At 40.5% G+C, this 25,963-nt stretch overlaps 1 protein-coding gene across 1 annotated transcript; it reads right to left on the bottom strand.

Moving 5' to 3' along the window:
• Positions 1 to 606: 606 nt before the first annotated feature.
• PRSS35 (serine protease 35) lies at positions 607 to 8,546 on the bottom strand. Its single transcript, XM_090280530.1, has 2 exons — positions 8,500 to 8,546; positions 607 to 1,928 (listed from the first exon to the last, which is right to left on the bottom strand). The coding sequence occupies exon 2, from the start codon at positions 1,907 to 1,909 to the stop codon at positions 668 to 670; it is 1,242 nt and encodes a 413-aa protein (XP_090136656.1). The 5' UTR covers positions 1,910 to 1,928; positions 8,500 to 8,546; the 3' UTR covers positions 607 to 667.
• Positions 8,547 to 25,963: the final 17,417 nt, after the last annotated feature.

Here is a 25,963-nt window from a genome sequence, read left to right as displayed (position 1 = left end):
AGTTGATTTTTTCAAAGCAGTAAAATAGCTGATAGTTTTTGTTTGCAAAGCTATTCATTATAATTTTTTAAAAAATACAAAAAACAAACAATAAAAACAAAAAAACCCTAAAGTTTCTCAGTCCCAAGGAAAACAATATAAACTGAGGGCATGAACTAAATGGGTCCTTCTCAGAGTCGTACCAACTGTCAAAAATTTTTGTCTCTAACTTGATTCCAAATATTATTGTCTACTTCTGTATATGCAATTTCACATTTAATATGCAACTGGCACCCTATTAGATTCTTCTTACAGTAGGACCCTGAGAATAAGCCCATTGAGAAATCACATTATTTATAGTACCAGCTGGAAGTTTTAAAGAGTGTCTAATTTTTAAGAAGACAGAAAGAAACAAATTTTTTTCCACAAACCAAAGTTACCACCATGTAAAGAAGAATATATATATACTTGGCATTGAAATGCCCATATAGTTCCAGTATCTTTACCTAAACACTTTTTAAATGTAGGAAAATCTCCTAATTCTGAAAAAGTACATTTATAAAAATGTTGACATGCTATTAATAAAATTCAAGTCCAGGCATAACCTGTGAAGTGATCTTGCTACAATAATCAGAACTGGTTTTCTCTCTGTGATTTAGATCATCCATAGCCTGGTTTCAGGTTCCTGTTATCCGTAAGTACAGTTGGCATCATCTCCATGAATCCAGAGGCAAATCTGGGCATACTTGAGGGGAGTGATGCGCACTGCCACGTTGTAGTCCTTCTGAACACCGTGGACATCCACCCACTGGTGGCCTGAATAGACCGCAATGATTTTGCGCTTCCAACTCTTTTTGTCTGGCTCTTTCAGACGCAGATAGACCCCAGAGCCAGTGGAGCCCGACTCAGCATCGCAATATTGATAGAGGAGATCACTGGATTCATCGGACACGCTACAAAACCGGTACACCAACTGATCTGCTCTATCATGATCAAATCCTGAGAAGTGGATCATTCCACCTGGCAGCTTCTTGATGGTTGGGCTGATTCCTAGTTCCATGTATTTCTTTTTTTGAGCTCGCTTCAGCTCCAGAAGAGCATAGTCGTAGTCCAAGTTGGCATCACCACTGCCCCCTGCAGCCCATCCTTTGGGAATGTGGGTATTCTTGACCCGGGTCCACTGGAAGGTGGGCCTGGCTTGGGTGACTCTCTGACCCAGAGCAGATTCCTTTCTTCTTCTACCAGCCTTAGCTGTCTCCTTCAGATTCTCTTTGCTACTCTCTCTTTGGTCACCACCATTAACTTCTCTCCTGCTCCTCTTGGAACCCCTGCGTTTTTTGCCACCTCCTTTATTCCTCATCTTCAACAATCCTACCCTAAGCTTTCTACTCCCTTTGACATAGTCCTTCCCATCATGAACACAGTGGGCAGCTGTGAGAACATGACTGGGGGAAATGAGAACGCCACTGCAGCCCGTGGAGAGCTTCACAGCTGTACTGAAAGGGAAATTGGTTAAGAACCTTTTGTCCAAGATGCTGAACCGGCTGTCTGTGCCATACACCTGTCTCTTTCTCCTAACAGGTGCTCCTTTCTTGGTGATATTTTGAGTGGGCTCAAGGACTAGACCTTGAACTTTCACTCTGGTCAAGGTTCGGGTGCCATTCTCAAACACAGTCTCATAGGAAAGAGAATCTTCCAAGTCAGAAAGGCTGGGAGCTGGGAGTTCTTTCTGACATTCAATGCCACACACTTTCTTTAACGCCATCTTAGCATCTGCCTCAAATGTGGGGCTAGTGAGATGGAAAGTTCTGTCACTGACAACCCGGGGTATTTTCCTCAAATGCCACATAAAATCCTGTTCCACCTCTGCTCCGTCAATGAGGGTCCACCCAAGGGTGAAAAATATCAACCAAAAGAGCATACTTTCCATTTTGTTCTTCTCTCTTGTCCTTAAAAATAGAAAAAGAAAGAGAAGCTTTACAATGTTTCTTTTTAAATGTTACTTATCCGTGTCAGTTAGGCCTTGGGTCCTAGATGTACCTTGACCACAAATAGGAGTCCTTATTTTCATCGTGCTTAGGTTTTATTGCAGTCAAATACTCTGCTAAGTAGGCTCATAGAGATTTCCAAAATTGGTACACTGTTGTTCACCCAACCTTCCCTCCATCAGTCCTAACTCAGCCCTCCCATCCCCACCTGCCTTCTCCATCTCTCCGTCCACAGACAACCCAATGCGTGGGAGAGTAGGACACATAGCTAACTGGGGGGCCTCTTTTGCTAAGCCACACTCTCTTCCTTCCTAGGCCTCCTACAACCTTATTTTCAGATGATTTAGATATAAGATAGCAGCAGATGTTCTGCATTTTCCATGCACTTGGCTCCTTAAAAGCAGGGACCATAAAATTCCTCATATCCAGAGTGTAAATGCCTAGCACAGAACTCAAAAAAACATTCATTACAGTACTGTGAATTTCCCTGAACCATGACTTGCAGACCAAGCTGATGGATGACATAATTGAAATCACTCTTCTAAATGCCATAGAGGTTTTTTAGATAAATAAATGGGTTCATCTGCTATTGACCTGCTTTTATTTTTACAAGCAGAACCCCTTATCATAAAAAGAAAATATGCACAGGCCATTTATGCTAAAGTAAGAAAAATGTACCCTGTACTTTTTTTTTTAACAACGTTATGCCTGGAACTCCCGTCTTAGCAAAGTAACATACAAAAATGCTTCTCGGTGGGATTTTACTGTGTGAACATTAGTTACAAGAATTTATGGAGCACAGGCTATGATTCTGAATTGGCCACTTGGGGAAATATGGTCATGACTAAATACAGTCCCTTTCATCACGGGTCTCATCATCTAAGAGCAGTGCTTCTGTGTTAACTATTTGAAAGTTGTCAGCACTGAAAAATCATACATTACCTGTTCTAGTGTTTACATCTTCTTGCCATCTTTTCCTGCTTCTGTAGGCTCACAGGTATGTAAATCTATGTAGCGGAACTGGTGTTTGTCAGTTGTTGCTGTGTAAGGGTGGGGGGAGTGGTAGCATCTTGGGGACCAGTAATTTTGAAATTTGTAAGCTATGCTCCAAGTCTTTTTTAACTAATAGCTGAAATGTCCAGGCCTAGTAGAGGCAAATTCAAGGTTACATTATTCCTACAATGCTTTGACTCTCAACGCTTTCTGATAAATTTTTGGGGGGCGTGGGGGCATGGAAAACAAAAGTAATGAAGAATGTTAAGAATGTTCAGCAACCCAGGGTATACCCGTAGGATCCTGTCCAATAGTACAAAAACCAAGAGTTGTCTCTGATGCAGAGCTGAATATCAGCATTGGCTGATACAACAGAATTCATTTTGTGATATATGAGTACAGAATTTTATTAACAAACTAATTACATTCCTTTGATAAAAAAGAAACATGTACTACATAATCTCTTTGTTTAAACATGATATACTCACCAACACGTGGCATAATTAATTTGAATCACGATACATTTGAACAAATTTATAATAATCTTTACCATGACTTGGCGTCAGCGAGACTACATAGAAGTTTTGCAATTTGCATTTTTTATCTGCTCACACTTGAATGCTGAGTAGCTTGTAACTTGTTTTATTTGGGGAAGTAATGGATATCATCCAAAAAACAATAAAAAATACACTTCAGAAGAAAATCCACACTCATGTCACAATATTTTCTAATCATTACCATGGCAAAGTTGACTTCATACAGAGCAGTAATTATATTGATAATAATTTTGTTGAGCTACTTAGTATTTTCTTTTGTTATTTTCTATGCAATTTTCACAATGAGTATTGTGAAATATTTATATTTAATTGGATTAGAGTGAAAAAGGCTAACAGCTCAGTAATTCTGCTGCGACCTTGAAACCCTATGTTTAACTGGGTACTTCCCAAGATGAAAAATTACGGCTTTGCCACACTCACCCCCCCAAAAAAGCTAAAATCAGAGAATTGTTTGCTGCCTCTTAGTTATCAACAGATCAAAATAGGTGATTAAAAATAGATATATATTTTATCTACCTGATTCTTAGCAAAATTTCAGTCAAGGGAGTTTTTTGCTCTGGGAAACAAGTTTTTAAAATTGATGTTTTCACTTAGCCCTTTATGATAATAGCTGTCTATTGTGTACTTAATATATGATTACATCAAAGTCAGCAAATATCCTCATTGAGAAATATATAGAATCACTTTGTACATATTAACACTGGTACTAATGATCTATGGGGTAATAAACGTGGGAGAGTCATTCCTCAGCAAAACAGAGGATGTCTCACTCACGGTGCTGGGGCATTGTTTCCCCAATTAGGTTTTCTGTTACCGTTTTTTCAGTATGATTTGATTTGGTTTTGCAACTTTTTAGGGATTTGAAAGGCAGAATGAAAACATTAAATAACTGATAAGATGATATTTTACTATACAAATCATTGAACTAGGATATGAACTAAAAATACAGTTCTCTTACTCTTTACCAAATAAAACCTGTGCTCTGTGCCATAATTCCATAGGCAGACTTTAAAAACAGCCCATGTAATACTTTTATGTGTCAGCCTGACGAGGCCATGGATGCCCAGATACTGGGTTGAACATTACTGTGGGTGAGTCTGTGAGGGTCTTTCTGCATGAGATTGGCATTTGAATTGGTAGACTGAGTAAAGCAGTTTTCCCTCCCTGATGTGGGTGAGCCTCGCCCAATCAGTTGAAGGTCTGAACAGAACAAAAAGGCTGAGCCTCTTCTGAATAAGGGGAAACGTCTCCTACCTAACTGTTTTGAGCTGAGAGATTATTTTTTTCCCTGACTTTGGACTCAAAATGAAACATGAACAACTCAAAAGAATGTTATTAATTTGTTAATAGAAATCTGTATTGGTATATGGCAAAATATAAATGCTGTCATGTCAAAGTATGCGTTGATTGTTGTCCCCAGAGTACCAGTGTCAGCATCACCTGGGAACCTGTTAAAAAATGATGATTTCAGTACCCAGCCACCTCCTGTCCAAAGCTCTCCAGGAGCGGGGCCCATTTCAGTTACCTATGTTTGAACCAGCTCTCAATACAGTTTGAGAACCACGGCAGCAGCCAAGACCCTGGTGTAGGAGCATAAGCCAACCCCGGAGGGCAGTCTTTCCAGGGATGGTTGCTTAACCAGGTTTCAAATGATATCTGCTTTATGTCTGTGTACAAAATAAATTTGTTCTGAATTTTGCTCCTTTACTATGTTAGCAACAGCTAGTAGTGAATGGTTCAATGATTTAAAAAAGAAAAAATATAACTTTTATATAAGTGACTTAATAATATGCTTGAAAAGGTTCAAATTCAGTAGGCTGGTATGTGATGCTTCCAACATCTGACACCACGGCTCCTGCAATGGCATGAGTTTGCCAGCCCTGTCTGGTGCCCTTTGAGGGAGCTCCACAGCCATGCCCACTTCTATCCTTGGGCATGGGAAGGGCAGAGCCTTGCAATATGACCTCAGAACCACAGTAATAAAAGGACATGGATTTAGTTACCCTGTCTAATTTGACCTGTAATTTGAATTTGGACAAATGTTTATGGATGCTTTCTTTTGGAAAATCTAAGTTTGCCTTGTGGTAAGCTGTCAATGTAACGTAAATGACAGCTCTCTCTGATGGAGCATCCATGGTTCAGTGGATATATCTACATATGCCCATCATCCTAAAAGCACTAGCAAATTGACCTAAAGAGATACAGTCCCAACTGGTGGGGCAGCTATAATATTTTGAAATCTTTAATGCCCCTGTCTTCCCTCACCCTCCTCCTTTTTTCCAGTTTTCAAGTATAATTGTGACCTTAACCATCTCTTTCCGGATGGCCTTGGATTTGGGGCTTCAAATTCTAATTTTGGTTAATGAAAGTGAGGTGGCAGTCATGACTCTCCACCATGAGTCAGAGCACACACCATTTAGTATGGGTTGAGCCATGGGAATAAATGGAATAGAAGGGAATTAGGAAGGAAGCAAGAATATCAGGATATGCAGATGAACTTGTACTGATAGAGCAAATAGTATTCCATATTTGTACCTGGTCTATAACTGCAAAAGATGACTTACTGTTTTGTTTGTTTGTTTATGCTGTCTCAGAAATGTGATTTCTGATAGTATAAATAGTATTTACAAATATTCAAGTATCTATACCAGCATGGTGTTTATGAGTGCAGACCAAGGAGTGAAAGGACATGGGCTATGTCTCACCTTCAGCACTTATGAGGCATATGAATTTGAATAGTTCATTAAGTTCAGTTAAGTTTCAGTTTCCCCACCTGCAAAGTGGGGATAGTAATGATCTCTACCTCGTACCATAATTGTGGGGATTAAATGAGATGATACATGCTCTCACCAGTGATTCCAAAGCATGGTAAGCATCCAGAACAGGCTCTTTTATCATTATTGTTCTACTTCCATGGGTGAACTAATATCACTTTAAAACAACTTTTTTACATGAGCCAAAGTTATAGCACTTTTAGTTTTCTAAAGAGTCAATTTTAGAGTCAAATATTTTTATTTCAGGATTGTTTTCAACCCACTCTCAAACTTCCTTTTCTCTTTGTTGTATTTTGTTTTGTTTTGTTCAAGGACAGCTTTACTTTAGAGACTTCCCAAATGAATTTTTCCTAATTACTCCTTCCTATGAATAACTGTGGCTTTGTAATATATTTTTCTCATTACTATTAAACTCACATGTGATTAAACATTACCCAGCCACAGAATTCTTAAATTGCATTTCTTGGAACTTATTTATAGCCTGGATCTACATTAGGAATTCTGGAATTGAATCACATCCTCAGCCTAAAAGAAACAGAGTCTATGTCAAAACAATTATTCTAAGGGAGTGACTTACAGTGAGAGAAAAAAATAACTTTTTGAGGTAGTCTATCTAAAGTGCACAGAATATTACTGGCATGACATAATTATATACATATACTCATATACTTTAGCTTAGGTAGGGCAGGTGGAGTAATGAAAGATTAGATGATTGCTCATTATATTAAACATTTCAAATGAATTGTTTTTCTTGTATATGAAAAATGAGGCTGTTGGCCTGCACTGAATTGCTTTCCCTCACAAGGTGATCGATTCACACTTACTCAGACCTTTCTTTTCCCCTGTCCCTTGAAATGCATAGTGATGAGGTGTCAAAATTCATGTGTATAGTATGTTGCCATGGAACAGAATTTTGCATTAATCTGTTAAACATTTTGGGGGTGGTACTGGTGTGGGTCAGGGACTGCTCAGTCAGGCCAACGACCTTATAGGGCCAACACCAACTTCTACCTTAATGTATATGTTAGGACACACCATTGATTGTATAACCAACCACTTTTACAACTTGCCCGTCCTTTTTATAGCCACCCACGATCTCAACAACCTGCCTCCCCAACATTACTGCCTCCATTTACACACATACATAAATGTGAAAACATGCACCAGCCATCTTTCTCCTCCACTTTCACCTTCTACCTGCTCATTTAAAATCAACATACAACAGGTAGACATTGTGGCCTGGCCCGATATATCAAGTACCTGCAGAGAGAAGTGCTGACTTAGGCAAAGGGCAACAGTGGGGGCGGGGGGGGGGGGGTGTCATTACTAGTAAGACTGAACAAGTATATAGCAAGCCTTAAAGGGGTCATGTTTTAGAGAACACCTATAAAAACTTTAAAGTCGCTTTCATGAATTGGGGATATATGTAAAGAAGAATAGATATTTTATAAAGTTTAACTCCTGACCCACTTTAGGCCCTCACTAGTGTTCTTCACTGGCTGAAGCATTGAATAGTGGCAGCATTTAAGTTATAAAGTGTATGAAGTTGCAGCCATGAGGAAATAACAGTGTTTGTGACATTAACAAATATGAAGAGTAAGAACAGGGGTGTTTCAATCAATAGAGCACAGTAGGCATTGAAGTCAAATCAATGTAAGTACACTTGCTACTTTTGTGCTGTGTGACTTTATGAAGTTTAGTTAATCTCTGCAAACTTTATTTTTCACATTTGTTAAATAGGGGTAATACTTTACAGTACTTTTGTGAGGAACTGATATGATATATGTAAGCCCAATGCCCCAAGTACAATAAACATTCAACAAATGGCAGCAATTATTATTATTAATACCAAACAATGGGAGTCCAAACATAGGTAGATTATTTATAAGGGACTTCAAGCATCTTTCACTGCTGTGTCCCTCATTGTTTATGCCAAATAATGGCTGCTAAAGAGCCACATTCTAATTTCCAGAACCTGGGAATATGTTCCTTACATGGTAAAAGAGATTTGCAAATATGATTAAGTACTCTGAGATGAGATTAGTGTGGATTATCCAGGGGAGCCCAATGTAATCACAGAAGGTGGCAGACCTAGAGTGAGAAGGAGCTGTGAAGATGGAGGCAGAGGTGCCAGTGATGCAGGGTCACAAGCCAAGGAATGCAGAGTGGCCTCTAGAACCTGAAAGGGGCCAGGAAACAGATTCTCACCTTGAACTTCTAGAAGGAATGCAACGCCCCGTTGACCCACTGTAGACTTCTGGCCTTTAGAACTGAAAGATAACATGTGGTTTTAAGTCACTAAGCTTTTAATAATTTTTAACAACAGTAATAGGAAATCAATACACTTATAAGGTAAGAATCTAGTTGTGGTTTGTTTGTTTGTTTGTTTTTTGTCAGCCCTGGATGTTTAGAAAGAAAAAAGCAGTAGAGAGTGATATAAAGTGAGAAAGAATGTTTGGTTGAGTCTTAAGCATAAATGAAAATTTTAAGGAAAGTATACAGACATGCAATTTTAAAACTAAAAACAGGAGATTGTGATAAAACTTTATGGTGGCATGGAGTAGTATTGCGAGAGTCGAGAATTGGAATGGGGAAGATAAATTTGTTTATTCAACAAATAGATACTGAAGACTATGCATTAATTTGAAGTCTCTTTCCTTAAGAATCTCTGTAATAGCTCTTATTAGCTACTGAGTTAGGCTAGAAAGTTTCTAAAATCTTTTTAAGCTCTAACATCATAGATTAAACCACAAATGAGAAAACGCAGGTAATTTACATCTCATCATCAGGGATCCTCACGAAGCTTCAATTCCCAGTTATCCAGGGTAGAAACTTGCCTGCTATCCACATTGCTACCACTAGGTGGCAAAGTTAGCTTGATGATAGCGAATCTCAGATCCTGGATTTAAATTGTTTACATTCTCTAAGCTGTGATATAGAATTTATTTTAAAAGCATGTGGGATTCAGTAGGGGTAGAAGTCTAACTGGCTAATATACAAAATGGTTGTCACATATGGAATTTATCACATTTAGAAAATCCATCTACAGGCCACAGAGACCATCCTGATGAACTGAGAGCTGATAAGGTTGTCTACAGCCAGACAATTTTCTGGCAGGTGGTTTTCCAAAAACCGTTGTAGCGCCAGTACACTTCCACTATGACCTACAGCACGGCTAAATAGTCCCCCAAATGTGCTGCGATTCATTTCAACGTGAAGGAAAAATCTCCAACCTGCCAGATATTTCACATATGTTTATCAAATACTTCATTATAACCCATTCCTAAAGGATCTGCTCTCTGCTGATCCTATGCTGAAAATAAATGGCAAAAAAGTTCATTGACATTGTGCCAATTTCTATGCAAAATATCATACCATAGTGCTATTTTCAACTTTAGTTTCAGGAATCCAGGCAAAGTAATGTCTGCTTGAAGAGTTTGGCAGTACTTGAGGGAAAGGAAGATGATAAAGTAACACAGTTGATTATTTTACAGTAACCCACATCTTCTGTTTTTCATCACAATATTAAAAAAAAATCTCCTTTGTTTTTTAGCTCTTTTTTTTTTTTTTCAAGACATGTACATTTCAATTCATACAATGGATATGCTGTGTGTAAATCAAATTTGGGGTGAATGGCAGTATAATGGAGCCCCAAGGGAATCCTCTGCTGGCTCTCTCATGCACTGACATAGTAAGTGCACAGGTTATGGCTCCCAACTTATTTTTATATCTTGCAAAGTTGGTCTTTGCAAGCAAAGAATGTCTATGAATGTATTAGGTTTGCTACTTTATAGGCTTTAAAGCAGCTTATGGTCACAATGTTTTTCGCTAATTGTACATCAGTTTAACACATTTAAAACTTTTGAAAAGATTTTACTGAAGAAAAGTTATAAATAACTTTTATACCACTAATTTGACTTTGCTGTTTCCTCAGCTCTCATCTCAGATTTCTCATCTGCAAAGTTAATTCAGTGCTAGGTGAGGTAGCTTCAGCCTCCAAATTCTGAGTCTGATCCTGCTGGTAAAATGCAGTATGTTTGCCTTGCGTGTGGGGCAGGGAAAGATAAATAATGTACTCAATAGGGAAAATTAACTCACATTAGCAATTATTTATTTTAACATATAATGAGCACATACTATGTGCCAAGCACAAAGGCTGAACAGTCTCATAGTTAAAAACATGAAAAAGATTCTTAAAAACCTACAGGTTTCTGAGCTCTCTGGAAGAAAAGTTTGGAGAGTACAATCTCTTCTCACATGAAAGGAGCTCCTCTAATATTTCCTTTAAAAAGTAAAATTCCAAATGATGCCTGGCTACTACTTTCAAGCCTAGATGTCTTATTTGGCTGGGATTTTAACATTCTTTCTACAAATTATAAACCAGATTCTAAGCATAATTCTCCAAGCAGCAAAATATGACTTTTAAAATCCCCTCGGGAGACAAACATACTTGGGATAAAATGAGAATTTCAAAATTGAGCAGGATTAATAAAAAGGGGGTGCACATGCAACTTCATTTCAGACCAATGACAGTGTAAAAAGATCGAAGGAATCAGGCAGGATGTTTCTACAACTTCCAAAAACTTTTTATTATAGAAAATGTTCAAAGTACACACAAGCAGAGTTAAAATATTCAAAAATAGAGAAAAAAGTATACATATCTCCATGTGCCCATCAGCCAGCTTCAAAAATCAATATTTTTGCCAATTTTGTTTCATTTATCTCCCTTCCTTTTTTTTTCTTTTTTTTCTTTTTTGCTAGAGCATTTTACAGCAAGTCTAAGGCTTTTCCATTTATTGACATCTCATTTAAAAAAAAAATGTTTTCCACTGCTCCTTTTGCTGACCTGTACAGCCAAGTTGATGAGAGAGAGAAGAGAGAGAGGGGGGAGAGGAGAGACTGATGATTCTAGCTTTCATAGTAACCCTGCCAAAGAGGTTTTCAACAAAAGTAGATTTTCTGAGAATGCGTTTTACGCCTTTTTCAATGGCATCTGCTAATAATCATAAAAATAAAGAGGGTCCCCACTGGTACTGCTTAAGTAGAAAGAATTCCATTTATATTCCAATGCAAACAGTGTTACTGTTAATATTAAACTGTGCAGGGCCCGGCACACAGAGTTGCATATTGGAAGAGAAGTTCAGTTCTTTGAGGACTTAGGTGCTAAGTTTGATCCCATCTTTAGAGCCTTTCAAAGAAGCTCCCTTTGGACGGTTCTGTATTCCTCAAGGAAACATCCAAGTCTAGGGTCTTGTGGGTGGGTCGAGGTGGGGGTGGGGGGTGGGGGTGCCCCATCCTTACCTGTGAAGCTTATTCAGTCCCCAGGGCGCTGTCCAGTTCGGATCAAAGAGCCCCCGAGGCGGTCACTAATGCGGGCGAGGGAGGGCGGAGGGCGGAGGGCGGAGGGCGGCGGCGCTGCTGCCGAGACCTAGCGGACCACCAGAGCCCAGGCAGCCCGGCCAGCGCCACCGCGAGCTCGCCGCGGAGACTGCGGAGGAGGCGAGAGCCCAGCCGCTAGCCGAGGGGAGGTGGGAGGGAAAAGGGGGCGATGACGCGAGGCAGGCGCAGGGGTGGGGAGAAGCGAAGGGGGAAGGAGGTGGGCGGGAGGAGAGCAGGGAGGGAGGGGGAGTGCGAAGGAGCCAGGACACAGGCCGGCCTGGGGCTTTACTATGAAGCGCCTGGCAGACAAGGCAACCTTCGCACTGTCTTTGTCCCCAGAGTGAATTAATGAAGCATTAGGGACAACCTGAGTGGGTTCACAGGAGTCATCTCACCCTGTAATAGTATGCATCCCTCGAATATCTCAAGAAGATACTCCCAAGTGTGTGTTGGCGTGGGGCTGGGGAGGTGGCCGAAAGTTAACTTTGAGTCCTATTCCTCCGGCCAGGCTCGAGGTTTAGACTCAGCCATCAGAACGAGGGTGCTTCGCCAGCCTCTATCCCGGACCTTGCTTCCCAGGACGCACACCCCACAGGGCAAGACGGACCGGAGCCCGCACCCGGTGCGAAGTCACCTGTAGCCCAAGGTTCCCTCGGCCGCCCACCCCCAACAGAGGACCTGGATTGCGCTGAGCTACTGGGTCACCCTGTGAGCATGCCGTGTGCTGCCTCCAGGGGGAGCGTGTCGGTCGGGTAGCAGGCATTTATTTGTTCATTTATCCATTTACTTACTTTTGGTGAACATCCTTTAAGACCCTTGCTCTCCCCAGTCCACCTGAATTCTAACCTCATTCATTCGCACTCTCTTTTATTCTCTTTAGGAAAGGTGCTCTTCTAGGGTAGGAAGCATGTGGAGGGCAACTTCATTGTTTCAGAAACTACTGAGCTTCTACTGCGGGACAAGCCTGGGGCAAGATGCTGATACGGTGAATACAAAAACTGAGTTCTGCCCCTGAAGGTAGGGAGAGCAAATAAGTGCACAAGTATTTATAACACAAGGTCTTAGCATTAGTAGGTAATTGTATTCCTCAAATTCCTATGTACTTAAAAAATATTTTAAATATATTTATTGATTTGAGAGAGACAGAGACAGAGACACAGAGACATCAATGTGCGAGGGAAACATGGAATGATTGCCTTCCCGAAGGCTCCTGGACTGGGTATTAAACCTGCCAGGAATCAAACAGCCAGCCTTTTGGTGTACATGACAAAGCTGCAGCCAACTAAGTCACACTGGCAAAGGCTATGCTATATATTTTTTAATTTTATTTGTATTGTTTACACTATTACAAATGTCCCCATTTTTTCCCCTTTGCCTGCCCTCACTCAGTCCTCACTCCCACCCTTCCCTTGGGCCATCACTACACAGTTTTCTGTGTCTATAGGTTATGCATATACATGTTCTTTGGCTAATCTCTTTACCTTCTTTCATCCAGTCTCCCCTCTGTTCTGACAGCAGTCAGTCTGCTCCATGTGTCCATGATTCTACTTCTGTTTTGTTAGTCAGTTTATTTTTTTCATTTGATTTCACATATAAGTGAGACCATATGGTATTTGTCTTTCACTGACTGACTTATTTCACTTAGCATAGTAGTCTCCACGTACATCCTTATTTTTTTAACCAAACGAGATAAGAACAATTTTGTTTTCCATAATTTATGCACTTACTGTAAAATTTAAATCTATTAATAATTTTTATATAATAGAATACAATTACTTTTGGAGCATTGTGTCTCACCAATTACTATGTGCCAGGCTCCTTTTCCTCCCTGAAACTCAATTGTTTAGTGGGGAAGTGGATGTTAATTAAAAGCATGTGATGGCACCCTGGCCAGTGTGACTCAGTTGATTGGAGCATCCTCCCATAAACTAAAAGGTTGCAGGTTTGATTCCTAGGCAAGGCACATGCCTAGGTTACAGGTTCTATTCCTGGTTGGGACATGTAAAAGAGGCAGCTGATCGATGTTTCTCTCTCACATTGATGTTTCACTCCCTCTCTTTCTCCCTCCCTTCCCCCTCTCTAAAAAATCAATAAGCATGTCCTCAGGTGAAGATGAAAGAAAAAAAGGAAGGAATAAAGGAGGAAAGAAGGAAAGCAGGAAAGAAGAATTGTACACGATCCCATGAGACCTTACCTGCAGAGGGCAGTAGGGAAAGGCTTTCTCAGGGGTGCCAGCTTGAGTGACATTTAACCAGGATGAGACAAATAAGAGGAGGGAACAGGAAGCTCCCCAGGCAGAGAGAACAGCATGTGCAAAGTTCTGTGACAGGAGGGGCTTGACTGGAACCCAGAGAATAAAGAGGACAAAGGCCTGAGATCAGAGAGGCAGGACCTTGACAGTGGGCCTTTATCCTAAGAATGTTAGTCAACCAGGGGGTGATTTTAAGTGGCACAGTGGCGTGGCAGACTTGTATTTTAAGCAGATGACCCAAGCAGCAGCATATTCATACAGTAATCCCTACCAAGGCAGACAGATCAGCAAAGCTATACTTACTGTGTCTTTAGTGAGGCCTCTTTGAAGATGCAAACCCCAAGAGGGCTGTGCCCAGGTCTGTTGACTACATAATAGGTCCAGCTTGGGTCCCCATCAAGCAATCACATTTCTAAACACCTCTCAAAACAGTGGTTGCTAAGATTCCCCTCCCAGCATATTCAGAGGCCCCATACCAGGAAGCAAGTTCTGACACTGTGCACTTCTGGGCTCAAATCTTGCTCTTACATTTTGAGGGCCCCTTCCTGAGTGAAACTGTTACCCCAAACTTATGCATAACACTGTGTAAGTTTATGATGTACAATGTGATGATTTGATACATGGGTATATTGCAAAATATTTGCCACAGTAAGGTTAGTTAACACATCCTTTACCTCATATAATTACTATTTTGTTATTGTTATTACAGTGAGAACATTAAAGCTCTACTCTCAGTCCAACATTCCAGTATACAGCACAGGATTGTTAACTGTAGTCACCATGCCATACATCAGATTCAACTTGTTCATCTTATAATGGCAAGTTTGTACCTTTTTTAAAAATATATTTTATTAATTATGTTATTACAGTTGCCCCAGTTTTCTTTTTTTCCCCTTTGCCCTCGGTAGGGAACCATTCTTCGTGGTTTAAGGAATTGTAGCCCCAGCCTGAGCATGACTGCTGCCGGCATTCCGGCTGTGCTTGTCTTTAAGTCTCAACATAAGGCTGTGTGTGAAACATAACCGAAAGCACTCAGAGGGTTGCCAGGGGAATTGGACTTAAAGAATGCTTATTATGCTTTAGAACTTGCTCTGCTTTCTTTATCATTAATGTAACATTAACAATCTCTAGCAAGGAATGTATGAAACCTTGCACCTACTGCCAGTGTGGCATCAAGATGTTTGATAGACCCTGACACAGACTGGTCACTGTACCCTCTGTACTAGTGCATGTAATCTGTTACTGTCAATTGTAATCCTAATGCCTCCAAGCTATTGATGATTCATGAATCTTGACCTCGTATCTCTCATGTGTATCCTCCTCAATAAAAGGCATGAAGGAAGAAGGTCTAATCGCTGTTCTCCACTAGAGAGAGCAGTCACCTTCCTTCCCCCAGACATAATGAAATGTCCTGGGTAAAAGTTTGTTCTGCTGTGGTCACGAAGCCTCTGCTGGACCGAGCCGAGGGTGTGTGAGGCTCTCGGCCTCAGCCCTCCTCTGCCCAGGACCTCCCTTTCCTCCAGCAATCTGCCCCTCCCCACTTAGTTCATGCCATGGGTTGTGCATATACACTATATTCTTTGGTTTCTCCATTTACTTTACTGTTCTTAATGTCCCCCTGTCTATTTTGTACCTGACACTTATGCTTCTTGATCCCTGCACCTTTTTCCCCATTCTCCCCTTCCCCGTCCATGCTGATAACCCTCCATATGATCTCCATATCTCTGGTTCTGTTCCTGTTCTAGTTGTTTGCTTAATTTGTTTTTGTTTTTAGATTCATTGTTGATAGTTGTGAGTTTGTTGTCATTTTAATATCATAGTTTTGATAATCTTTTACTTAAATGTGTCCCTTTAACATTTAATATAATAATGCCTTGGTGATGATGAACTCCTTTAGCTTTACCTTGTCTGGGAAGTACTATCTGCCCTTCCATTTTACATGATAGCTTTGCTGGATAGAGTAATATTGGTTATAGGTCCTTGCTTTTCATCACCTTGAATACTTCTTGACAGTCCCCTCTTGCCTGCAAAGTTTCTTTTGAGAAATCAGCTGATGATCTTATAGGAACCCCTTTGTAGGTAACTCTATTCTTTTCTCTTGCTACTTTTAAGATTCTCTCTTTATCTTTAACCTTTGGCATTTTAATTATGATGTGTCTTGGTGTGGTCCTCTTTGGGTCCAACTTGTTTGGGACTCTGTGCTTCCTGGACTTGTATAGCTATTTCCTTCACTAAGTTAGAGAACTTTTCCTTCATTATTTTTTCAAATAAGTTTTTAATTTCTTATTCTTCCTCTTCCTCTTCTGGCACCCCTATCATTCAGATGTTGATATATTTAAAGTTGTCCCAGAGGTTCTTAAGCCTCTCCTCATTTTTTCTAATTCTTGTTTCTTCATTCTGTACTGGTTGACTGTTTATTTCTTCCTTACATTCCTGTACACTGATTTGAACCCCAGCTTCCTTCCCTCCACTATTGGTTTCATTTGGATTTTTCTTCATTTCACTTAGTGTAGGCTTCACTTCTTTCTTTATGAATTTTCTGTACTCAATCATTTCTCTGTGCATTGTTATCACCAGTGTTTTGAATTCTGCTTCTGTTAGGTTGGCTATCTCCTCCTCACTTAGTTCTCCCTCTGGAGCCTTAATCTGCTTCCTATTTTGGGCCATACTTCTCTGTCTCCTCAACTTGAGAGCCTCCTGTGTTTGCCTCTGTATATTAGGTAGAGCTGTCACACCTGTTACATTGTAAGGGATGGAGCCTTACCTATTCATCAGTGCTAAGCAACCTGTTTCACCACCTTGTGGCACTGTATGTAGGGGAGGGATCCGAGAGGGAACAATGCCTCTTGCTCAGCACTTGCCCCCTTTTTAGTCACTTATCTTGCTTCCCATAAGCAACTGGCACCTCTCTAGCTGTTGCCCTTGTGTGGTTCCCAAAGTGGTGGATTTGCCGATGTTCTAGGACCATGGGGGCCCCTAAACGGACTCTCCTGAGAGCCCAGCTATTTATTCTGCCACCCCAAACCCCATTGGTTTTCACAGTCAGAAGCAATGAGGTTTTATTTTCCCTGGTGCTGTAACTGTGAGCTGCACAGACTGATCTGGGACTGGGATTGCTCCCCAGGTTTCCTTCCCAACTTGTGTAATGTGTGACTGCTACTTCTGCTGCCTCACAGCAACCACTGCCTTGCCACCACTGCCACACCATGTCCTCTCTGCTGTGGCTCCCCAGCTCTGCCCCTCCTACCTGTCTGGATGAGTATTACTTCTTTAAATCTTTGTTTGTTGGACTTCTATGCAGTTCTGTCTTCTGGCAATTCTGGGTGTTTTTGTTTTGAGGTAGATGTATTCCTTCATATGGTTGTGCAAAGAGATGAAGTGTGTCTACCTATGCCTCCAACTTGGCTGGAAGGAAAAGTCTGTGTCTTTTGACCAACATTTCCACATTTCCTCCACCCCCTCAGCCTCTGGTAACCATCATTCTACTCTCTGTTTTTATGAGTTTGATGTTTCAGATTCCACATATAAGTGAAATCATATGGTATTAATCTTTCTCTGATATATTTCACCTAGCATAATGCTCTTAAGATCCATCCATGTTGTCCCAAGTGACAAGGTTTCCTTCTTTTTCATGGCTGAATAATATTTTACACAAATGTAATTATTAAAATAATATATATAAATATATTTTCTTTATCCATTTATCTTTTAATGGAGACTTAGGTTGTTCCCATGGTTTGGCTATTGTGAATAATCCTGCAATGAACATGGGTTTGAAGATATCTCTTAAATACCAGGATTTCATCTTCTTCAGATATATACCCAGAAATGGAATTGCTAGATTATACGGCAGTTCTATTTTTGATTTTTTTGAAGGTTTCCATGATGTTTTCCACAATTGCTATACCAGTTTACATTTCCATCGACAGCGCAGCAGGGTTTCCTTTTTCCCACATCCTCGCTGGCATTTGCTATCCCTGGGCCTTGCATTTTCTGTGGGTTTATCCTTCCTCTTTTCCCTGGCAGATGTTCCAGCAAGGTCAGTAGAGTGTCCTGAAGCAAAGGCAAATCTTCACATGTAAACATTTTGTCATCAATGTGATGGGCATGTTTTACTGATGTGGGGAAAGACAACAGGGACAGGTCTTAGACTACCATTCTCGTGACATATTGTGGGCTGTGCAGGTAGCCTTGGGGAAGCACTTGAAAGGTTTATTGTTGTCTCTTGCACATACAGGGAAATTGACCTTAGTTATAAGAAACCTGCACTTGCCAGTCTTTCCATGAATCTTCTTGAAGATGAAGCACCTTTGCAGGAACACTTTTGTAAAAGCATCAGAATAAAATAACTGTCTATAAATGACAAAAGACTTAAAAATGATGGTGGTTAAGAATCTGGTGAGAGTTCACGTGTGCACACAAGATGAGACAGTTGACTCAGTTATCCATTCCACTCTTAGTCAGCTTGACCACACAAAATTCTTCACTCAAGATTCCTTTTCCATAAACCTTCTGCAACTTTCAGCTTTTGCCCTATGTTTTCCCTTTATATTTTGAAACAATCATTTTAATTTAGGACAAAATTACTTTTTGTATACTTTACCAAAAAAAAAAAAATACAAAATACAAAAACAAAAACATATGTCCTTTATATTGTTCCTTATCCAAAAAAAAAAAGCATTCTTTTTTCCTTTACCTTAACAAAAATGCATCTCCTTTTTTTTTTCTGTCTGTTACAGATAACATGCATCCTACTTTCCATATACAGTCATTTTCTTTCATACTTAGTATTTTCTAGTTGTTTTGTAAAAAAATTTAGCTCTTTTTACAAATCAATTTTAGCTACAGCAGTCTGTATTTTTAAAAGGCCTCTTTTTTCCTTCAGTCTCTGTAGGCAGTGTTTTGGTTAGCTCCTAGGGTGTTTACATTTCAAAGGCATGATATGATTTACAAGTTTCAGAGACGGAAAGAATTTATTTTCTTAGGCGTTTTGGGATATATTTCTCTACTATCAGAAGTCCAGAGAAACTGGTATTTAAATTTTCCTTTTATATTAGGGGTATGACAGTAGGGGGTACTCTATCAACTTCATTGCACATCCCCATACCGTCTTCCCCTTTGCTCTCCTTACTTTCCCACGGATTCTACCTCTTAGTGTCCCAATCAGGCTTTGTCACAAGGCTCAGACCTTAATCTATGGCACTTCTCACCTGCCTAGCTTTGCAAAATAGTCCAGTAGGATCTCTAACTACTTATGTCAGGCCTGTCTGTCAGCACAAAGAAGCTAATGGAGTAGCTGACAGCTGCATACTATTATCCAATCTCAGCTCTTGATCCAACTCCCTAAATTGAGTTTTAGCCTATAGTTGGGCATGGGTGGCCAGCCGAACTGCCCACAGTAGAGACCAGCCCACTGTGACAGCCACTTATTTCTCTTCTTTGCCACAGTGTGTTATGTGAAGTTCCCCATACAAGTGCATTAACGCAGCCAACATTTTCATGGTAGGGGTTGGTGGCAAACACATATGTGGTCGTGAGGGCCAACACTGACAGCAAAGGTCAGGCCAACAGCAGGTGCACTGAAGCAATGGGGCCCTCGCTATGGTGTGCACTACTGTGGCCACTTGGTCTTGTCATGAGTATGTGACTGTGGAGGCTAGTGATGGAGGTTTGGCCAGAAGTATGCAGGTGAGTGACTGAAGGGGCCAGTTACAGAAGAAAGGGTCTAATCTGGACTCACAAGCACCTTCAGGGGATGTAGCTGTTGGTGTGTTTTTTCCATGGCTGTACACAGTAGTCACTGATCCCAGGAGTGCATACGACAGTGAAGGCTAATGATGGACATGAGGCTGATGGCATGCAGGTGCACAGTTAGAGGGGTAAGCAATGATCACACACATAGTGGTGAGGATTAGGCACTGGGATCTAGGCTGATGTGTTGTACTGAAGTAGCTGCAGTGGCCTGGGCTGGCTGTCAGTGTGTTTCCTGGGCTTTGGCAGGATTTGAGGGAGGGAGCAGGGAGCAGGTGCCTGGTGCCAGCAAATACAAACATGTGTTGGATAAAAGCCAGTGAAATCTGCAGGGGGTCGTGGTGGCTGTGCAGGCCACTGGTTTCTTCTGTGACAAGTCTCTGGGTTTGTTTACAAAGCAGGTTACTGGGAATGATGACCACTCACACTGTCTGGTTGCGACTGTTCGCTGCTTTTTCACTTGTTCCTAGTCTTTTTTATACATCTCAGCTTTTCTACTTTGGTGAAACCAAAGCAAGACCTTCTTGTGGTGCTCTGAAAGGCTGGGGAAGCTGTTCACTCACCTCACTCTTCCTTTCCTTGTGAGGACAGTTCTTTAGCTGGAGAGTTCCCTCTTGGTGCTAGGAAATGCCAGTTTAGGGGGATGGGATGATGCAGGCAAAATGAAGCTGTTCTCTCTCCCCTTTGGGGTGGGTATTCTCAAGGGTTTTTTGTTTTGCTTTGTTTTGTTTTGTTTTTGGTTTCAGTGTGTTGCTGAAGTTTCTTAAGTGAACTTTGCAGCTTTTCCAGATCTGTTTTTGGTCAAGAATAGCTAATTGTTTACTCTTGTTGGGGTGACGGAGGCTGGGGCTTCCTATTTTGCCATTTTGATGACATCACTTTCCCACTGCCTTCTATTTCTGAATCTGATTGACATTGCCTTAGCATTAACTTGATTTTTTAAAATTATTTAACTGACTTCTAGCTTTACCTGGATAATTGCTGTTTCTCTGTTTCCAGAGAACTATATTATCACAAACAAGTCCTCTTCCCAGCCTTTCAATTTCCCCATTTTTTCCTGTTATTATGACCCTACAGTTTTACAGTGTTTCTCATCCAGTTTTCTACATTGAGAATAAACACTTTGTACAATATGACTCCTACCATTTTAGTAAATAATGCATTGTAAGGAATGTTATAAGTTTAAAGAAAAATATTAATAATGAACTTTCCAACCTTATTTACTCAACACTCCTAGATTTGGTCTTCAAGTATTATGATCATCATGGTCAAAGATCTGATCAAATTACTTTAAAGTTTTTTAAATTTATTAATTTGAGAGATAGAAGAAGGGAGGATTGTAAAAAGAGTGGGAACAAGAGAGAGAGAGAGGCATTGATTTGTTGTTCCACTTATTTATGCATTCATTGTTTAAGTCTTGTATGTGCCTTGACCAGGGATTGAACCTGCAAACTTGGCATATCAGAATGATGTTCTAACTGAACTACCCGGCCAGGGTCAAATTACTTTTAATACAACCCAATCCTCTGTTAATGTACCAATAGAATAGATAGCTACCCCTGTGTGGGGCCCCTAGCCTAATGAGGGCATTTTTTTACCTTTCCAGAAATAGACCAAGAGGACTGCATATATCTCTTAACACATTTCAGGTCATTAGGGATATTGTAATCTCATTAGAAGTGGTGACCCTTTTGAGGCCTGGCCATGATTAAGGCTATATCACCTAATTTTTTCCCTAGATTTCATTTCCCAAGAGACTCAGATCAAACTAGAAGAGCTCCTTTTCCATTGCTAAATCTTATTTGTCATGGAAATGTACTTGGAAATTTTTAACAACAAAAAGACAGAAAAAGGTCGTGCTTCATGATCTATGGTCAAGGTCTAAGTGCTGACTCAACCTCGTAGAAGAGTCATGGCTTGCTGTGGATGGAATATCCTGTTAACTTTTAATCCCAAGGTTTGCGCAAAAACTTTCACTCATTGGGTGTTATGAATATGGCTCGGATGATTAAAAACCCAGGGCTCCTTGGTTAAAACAGACTAAGAAAATGAAGCAAACATAATAATAAGAAAAATAAAAAAAGAAAGGTGACATTTGCTTTCAAATTATATTTACACTGATAGGAGTCACCTACAATCAGCTAATCTGAGAAACATTTGCTAGCTTTCTACAAACCTGCAGAACCATTGACTTCCTTAATCTTTCTGTGTGGCTCAAGAAGAAACAATGATGTCTTCCCAAAAGAAATCTGAAAGTTGGGTCCCTCATTTCAGTCATGGTTAACCCATCCCCCGTTTTGGACCTGTCCCCTCTGATAGGCAGTATTGCTCTCTCCCTCCTGCTAGCACTAAAGCTGAGTACCTGTCACTTTTCTGGAATTAGTTGTCTCCACGTCTGGCTCCCAAACTGGACTGTGAGAGCCTCAGGGAAGCAAAACCTTTATATCTCCAGCACTAAGTGTGGTATCTTGAATTCAGATGTTTAATACATGTTAACTGAGAAAATGAAAATGTCTCCAAAAATGGACCAGAATTAACAGATTCTCTACCACTCTCATGTGTAGTTTAGAGAGTAGAGAAAATTATCAGAAGAAACTGGATTTCCCACAGAAATTAGAGTTAAACTAGGACCATCACAAAAAAGTGTGAAATAAAAAATGTGAAGAGAACATAAACTCTAGAGAATGCAGCACGGACTAAAACATTAGACCCAAACAACAATGTCTCCCAGACACAGTGTTTCATAGGGCATTACAGGAAGATAGAGACTTTTGTAAAGCTGAATTTATAAGAATGTAATTTGAGGCCAAACCCTGGCTGGTTTGGCTCAGTGGATTGAGCGTCGGCCTGCGAGCTAAGTGTCGCTAGTTCGATCTTCCAGTCAGGGCACATCAGAGAAGGAAAACTCTGATTCCAAAAAACCTCCGCTGCCTTGCGGCATACCTCTTCAGGGGAAAGGCTAAGGGAGTAAACCCCGACAGAAAATCCGGAGCCGGAGTCCCTAAGGCGGTTTGACGTTGTAGTCAACACCGGCAACTCCTGCGGCGCACCTGAAGCCAAGCTGTATTGACTCCATCTTTCCCTTGGACCCTTCAGCTGCGAAGAGAGGGGGGGTCTGCTGCATGGGCAACAGCAGACCCTCCATATCACCCTGCCCAGGCTCTGTAGCTTCAGCTTCACTGGAGAGGACACTCCAGCGTCATCGCAAGATGTCGATTCAACACGGGAGGAGACATATACCGTGTCACTCCCGAGTCGGACTGAACAGCCATTCTCGGCGGTGCAGATAGACTCTTAAGAAGCTACACCATCGTCTCTCGAGACGGACGGCTGCCGACGACGAATTTGAGGCCAGTGGGACAGAATCATTTATTCTCCAAACCTGGAAGTTCACGATAGCTTTTTGTCTATTATTACCACATGTGTTTTGGTTCTGCAAACAGTAATAAAGAACAATGAGACATGTGCAAACCTTCAATAAAGATCTCTTTTAGGGTTAAAATGACCCTATGCAAACTACATTTTCAATCTTATATTCAGTCAGGAGGAATAAAGGCTATTTCTCCTTTTTCTACATTGCCTGTAGATGGACATTGAATCCATCTCGGGCTTGTGATAATAATGCCCTCAATGGAAATGTATTTGGGGTGGGAACAAAAAGGTTTAAAACTGAACACTTCTGTTTGTTAGCTCTGTGATTTTGGGGCAAGCCACAAAAGCATTCAGTTTTAAACCTTCATCTTCCCACCCCAAACACATTTCCATTAAGGGCATTGTTATTAGAAGCCTGAGATGGACTCAGTGTCACATTCACGGGCCACGAAGAAAAAGGAGGAATAGCCTTTGTTTCTTGAAGCCCCTGTTACCTATTTGAAAAGTTGGCATGATAAAATTTGCCTGGAAGTCTGGTTATGAGGCATAAATGTGAACATGTTCATGAATGTCCTTAACGGTGACTTGGCATATAATAGATGACCGATAAGTAGAGCTAGAATTCAGTTCCACAGATCTAAAGAAGTGGTCCTTGCAATAGAGTGTAACAGGTGATGAAATGCAGAGGTCACTACTTCACATTGAGGTTTACTCAGAAGCTGAGTTCTGTAACAGACCAAGGGACCTCCACTGTCAGCTTCTCTCTGTTAGGCTTCCCTTCTGTTCTCATTATGCCCCAGGTCTGATACATCCAGAGACAAAGCATCAATGGAGTCAAGCAGCCTTCTAACATTTAAGTGTCCTCCTAGAGCAGTGGTTTTCAACCTTCCTAATGCCGCAACCCTTTAATACAGTTCCTCATATTGTGGTGGCCTCCAACCATAAAATTATTTTCGTTGCTACTTTATAACTGTAATTTTGCTACTGTTATGAATCGTAATATAAATACCTGATATGCATTGTTACAAATTGAACATAATTAAAGCATAGTGATTAATCACAAAAACAATATGTAATTATATATGTGTTTTCCGATGGTCTTAGGTGACCCCTGTGAAAGGGTCATTCAACCCCCAAAGGGGTCATGACCCACAGGTTGAGAACCACTGTCCTAGAGGATAAGCAAACAGGGAGTGGAGACCCGAGATCAGAGTGAAGTGCATGAGAAGGCAACCAGGGGGAGATGGGAATGACCAACGGACCAGGTCCCTTTTGATCCTCAGGACCAGTGTATGAGATTGCTGGTGTTTGCATGGAGCTGGTAAATTGGAAGGTTACCACGAAAATCCCTATTTCCAGTTTTTTTGTGAAAAATAACAAGATCAGACAAGTCTGTTCCACATTTTCTCATGGCAATAGTTTATCAAATCTCAGTAGGAGCTAACAGTTTAGATAGAACAGTCCCTCTTGAGCTTGAAAGTTCTCTCTACTCCCTTTTGTCTGGTCCATATTCAGTCTATTGGTTTCCTTTGTCATTCTCAAATGCATTACCATTTGTCTTAGCCAACTGTACTGTTTACATGATAGGGAACTACCTGAAAACATAAGGTCAGTTTGGGTATTAGAAAGATAATCCTGGGAGGAGAAGGAGATAAAGTGAAAAACAAGCACAAATTTCAGAGAGATGTCAGGGATAAATTCGTGAGCTCGTGATGAACATGGAGAATAAATGAAGGAAAGGGGGAATTTCAGGGCTCAAAATAAATCAAGGCTATGTGCAAGATTTATTGCAACAGGTTTTGTACTGTAACAGAAAATTAGAAACAAAGTGAAGCTGATCAAAGCAACATGGTTGAATATACCATGATATACCCATGCTCTGGGACATTAAGCTGTCATGATCAGGATAAATCAGATCCACACCAGCTGCCTTGGAGGGATTTCCTCAGAGTGTAGTAAAGTGGAATGCACTGAGGAACATACATGATTCCATTATATTAATATAAAAAGAACACCCCCAAAACCTGCATATGCATGTACATGCGGATATGTATACATACATATATGTAAATGTGTGGGTATATGTGTGTGTGTGTGTGTGTGTTTGATTATGATTATGATAGTGTGAGCAAAGTGGAGTTGGAAGTAAAAAAAAAGTAAAAAATCTATATTATAAAAATTGTCTTTGAATTTTTAAAGAGTTTATATGATTATATTTTTTGTTGAATTGCATATGTGAGTATAGCCATAAAAAAGATGCGTATAATAGTTAAATGGAGTTTAATGGATTCCAATGGATTTTAATCATCTTGTATTGTTAGAGATTATTTATAAATTTGGTATAAAACCTCACATGAACCTAAAATTGCTTAAAAATGAAGTTTATTACTTTTTTTAAAAAAATTACCAGATCTATTCTCATTGTAGACAAACACAATCAAGGTGTATTTTTCAATTATTTCATATTAGTTTTAGATCCTGCCAGAGCTCTTACCAGCTGGATGAACTTAGGCAATTTATTTAATACCTCAGCTTGACTTTTCTTATATGAAAAATGGGAATGATAATCTCTACCCAGAAAGGTGGTTGTTAGATCAAATTAAAGAATATCCATAAAGTGCCTGGCCCATAGTAGTCTCTCCTCAGATGGAAACTACTGTTTTCAGTATTCTTTGGAACTCCCCACCACCACCACACAACTTCCCAAGGGGGACATGATTAATTTCAGCCATAGCCTTCAGTTCCTCCCTAACCTCCACTGATACTTTCTGTCCAGTTCCAGGAATAATGGTCTCTCCCCTTTTCTTTAAACTTTGATCAGTTGCTTGAAGCCGAAGAAGGAATTCTGGGCCACTGGCCAGTGAGCAGGCATCAGGGCTCACACATAGTTTCTTCCTGGTCCTATTTTTAGCTTATCTG

The sequence above is a fragment of the Furipterus horrens genome, unplaced genomic scaffold (assembly GCF_987537825.1).
Source record: "Furipterus horrens unplaced genomic scaffold, mFurHor1.1.pri manual_scaffold_6, whole genome shotgun sequence".
In the NCBI taxonomy this organism is placed as follows: Eukaryota; Metazoa; Chordata; class Mammalia; order Chiroptera; family Furipteridae; genus Furipterus; species Furipterus horrens.
Note: the sequence above shows the minus strand (reverse complement) of the source record. Positions and strands in the feature narration are given on the sequence as shown.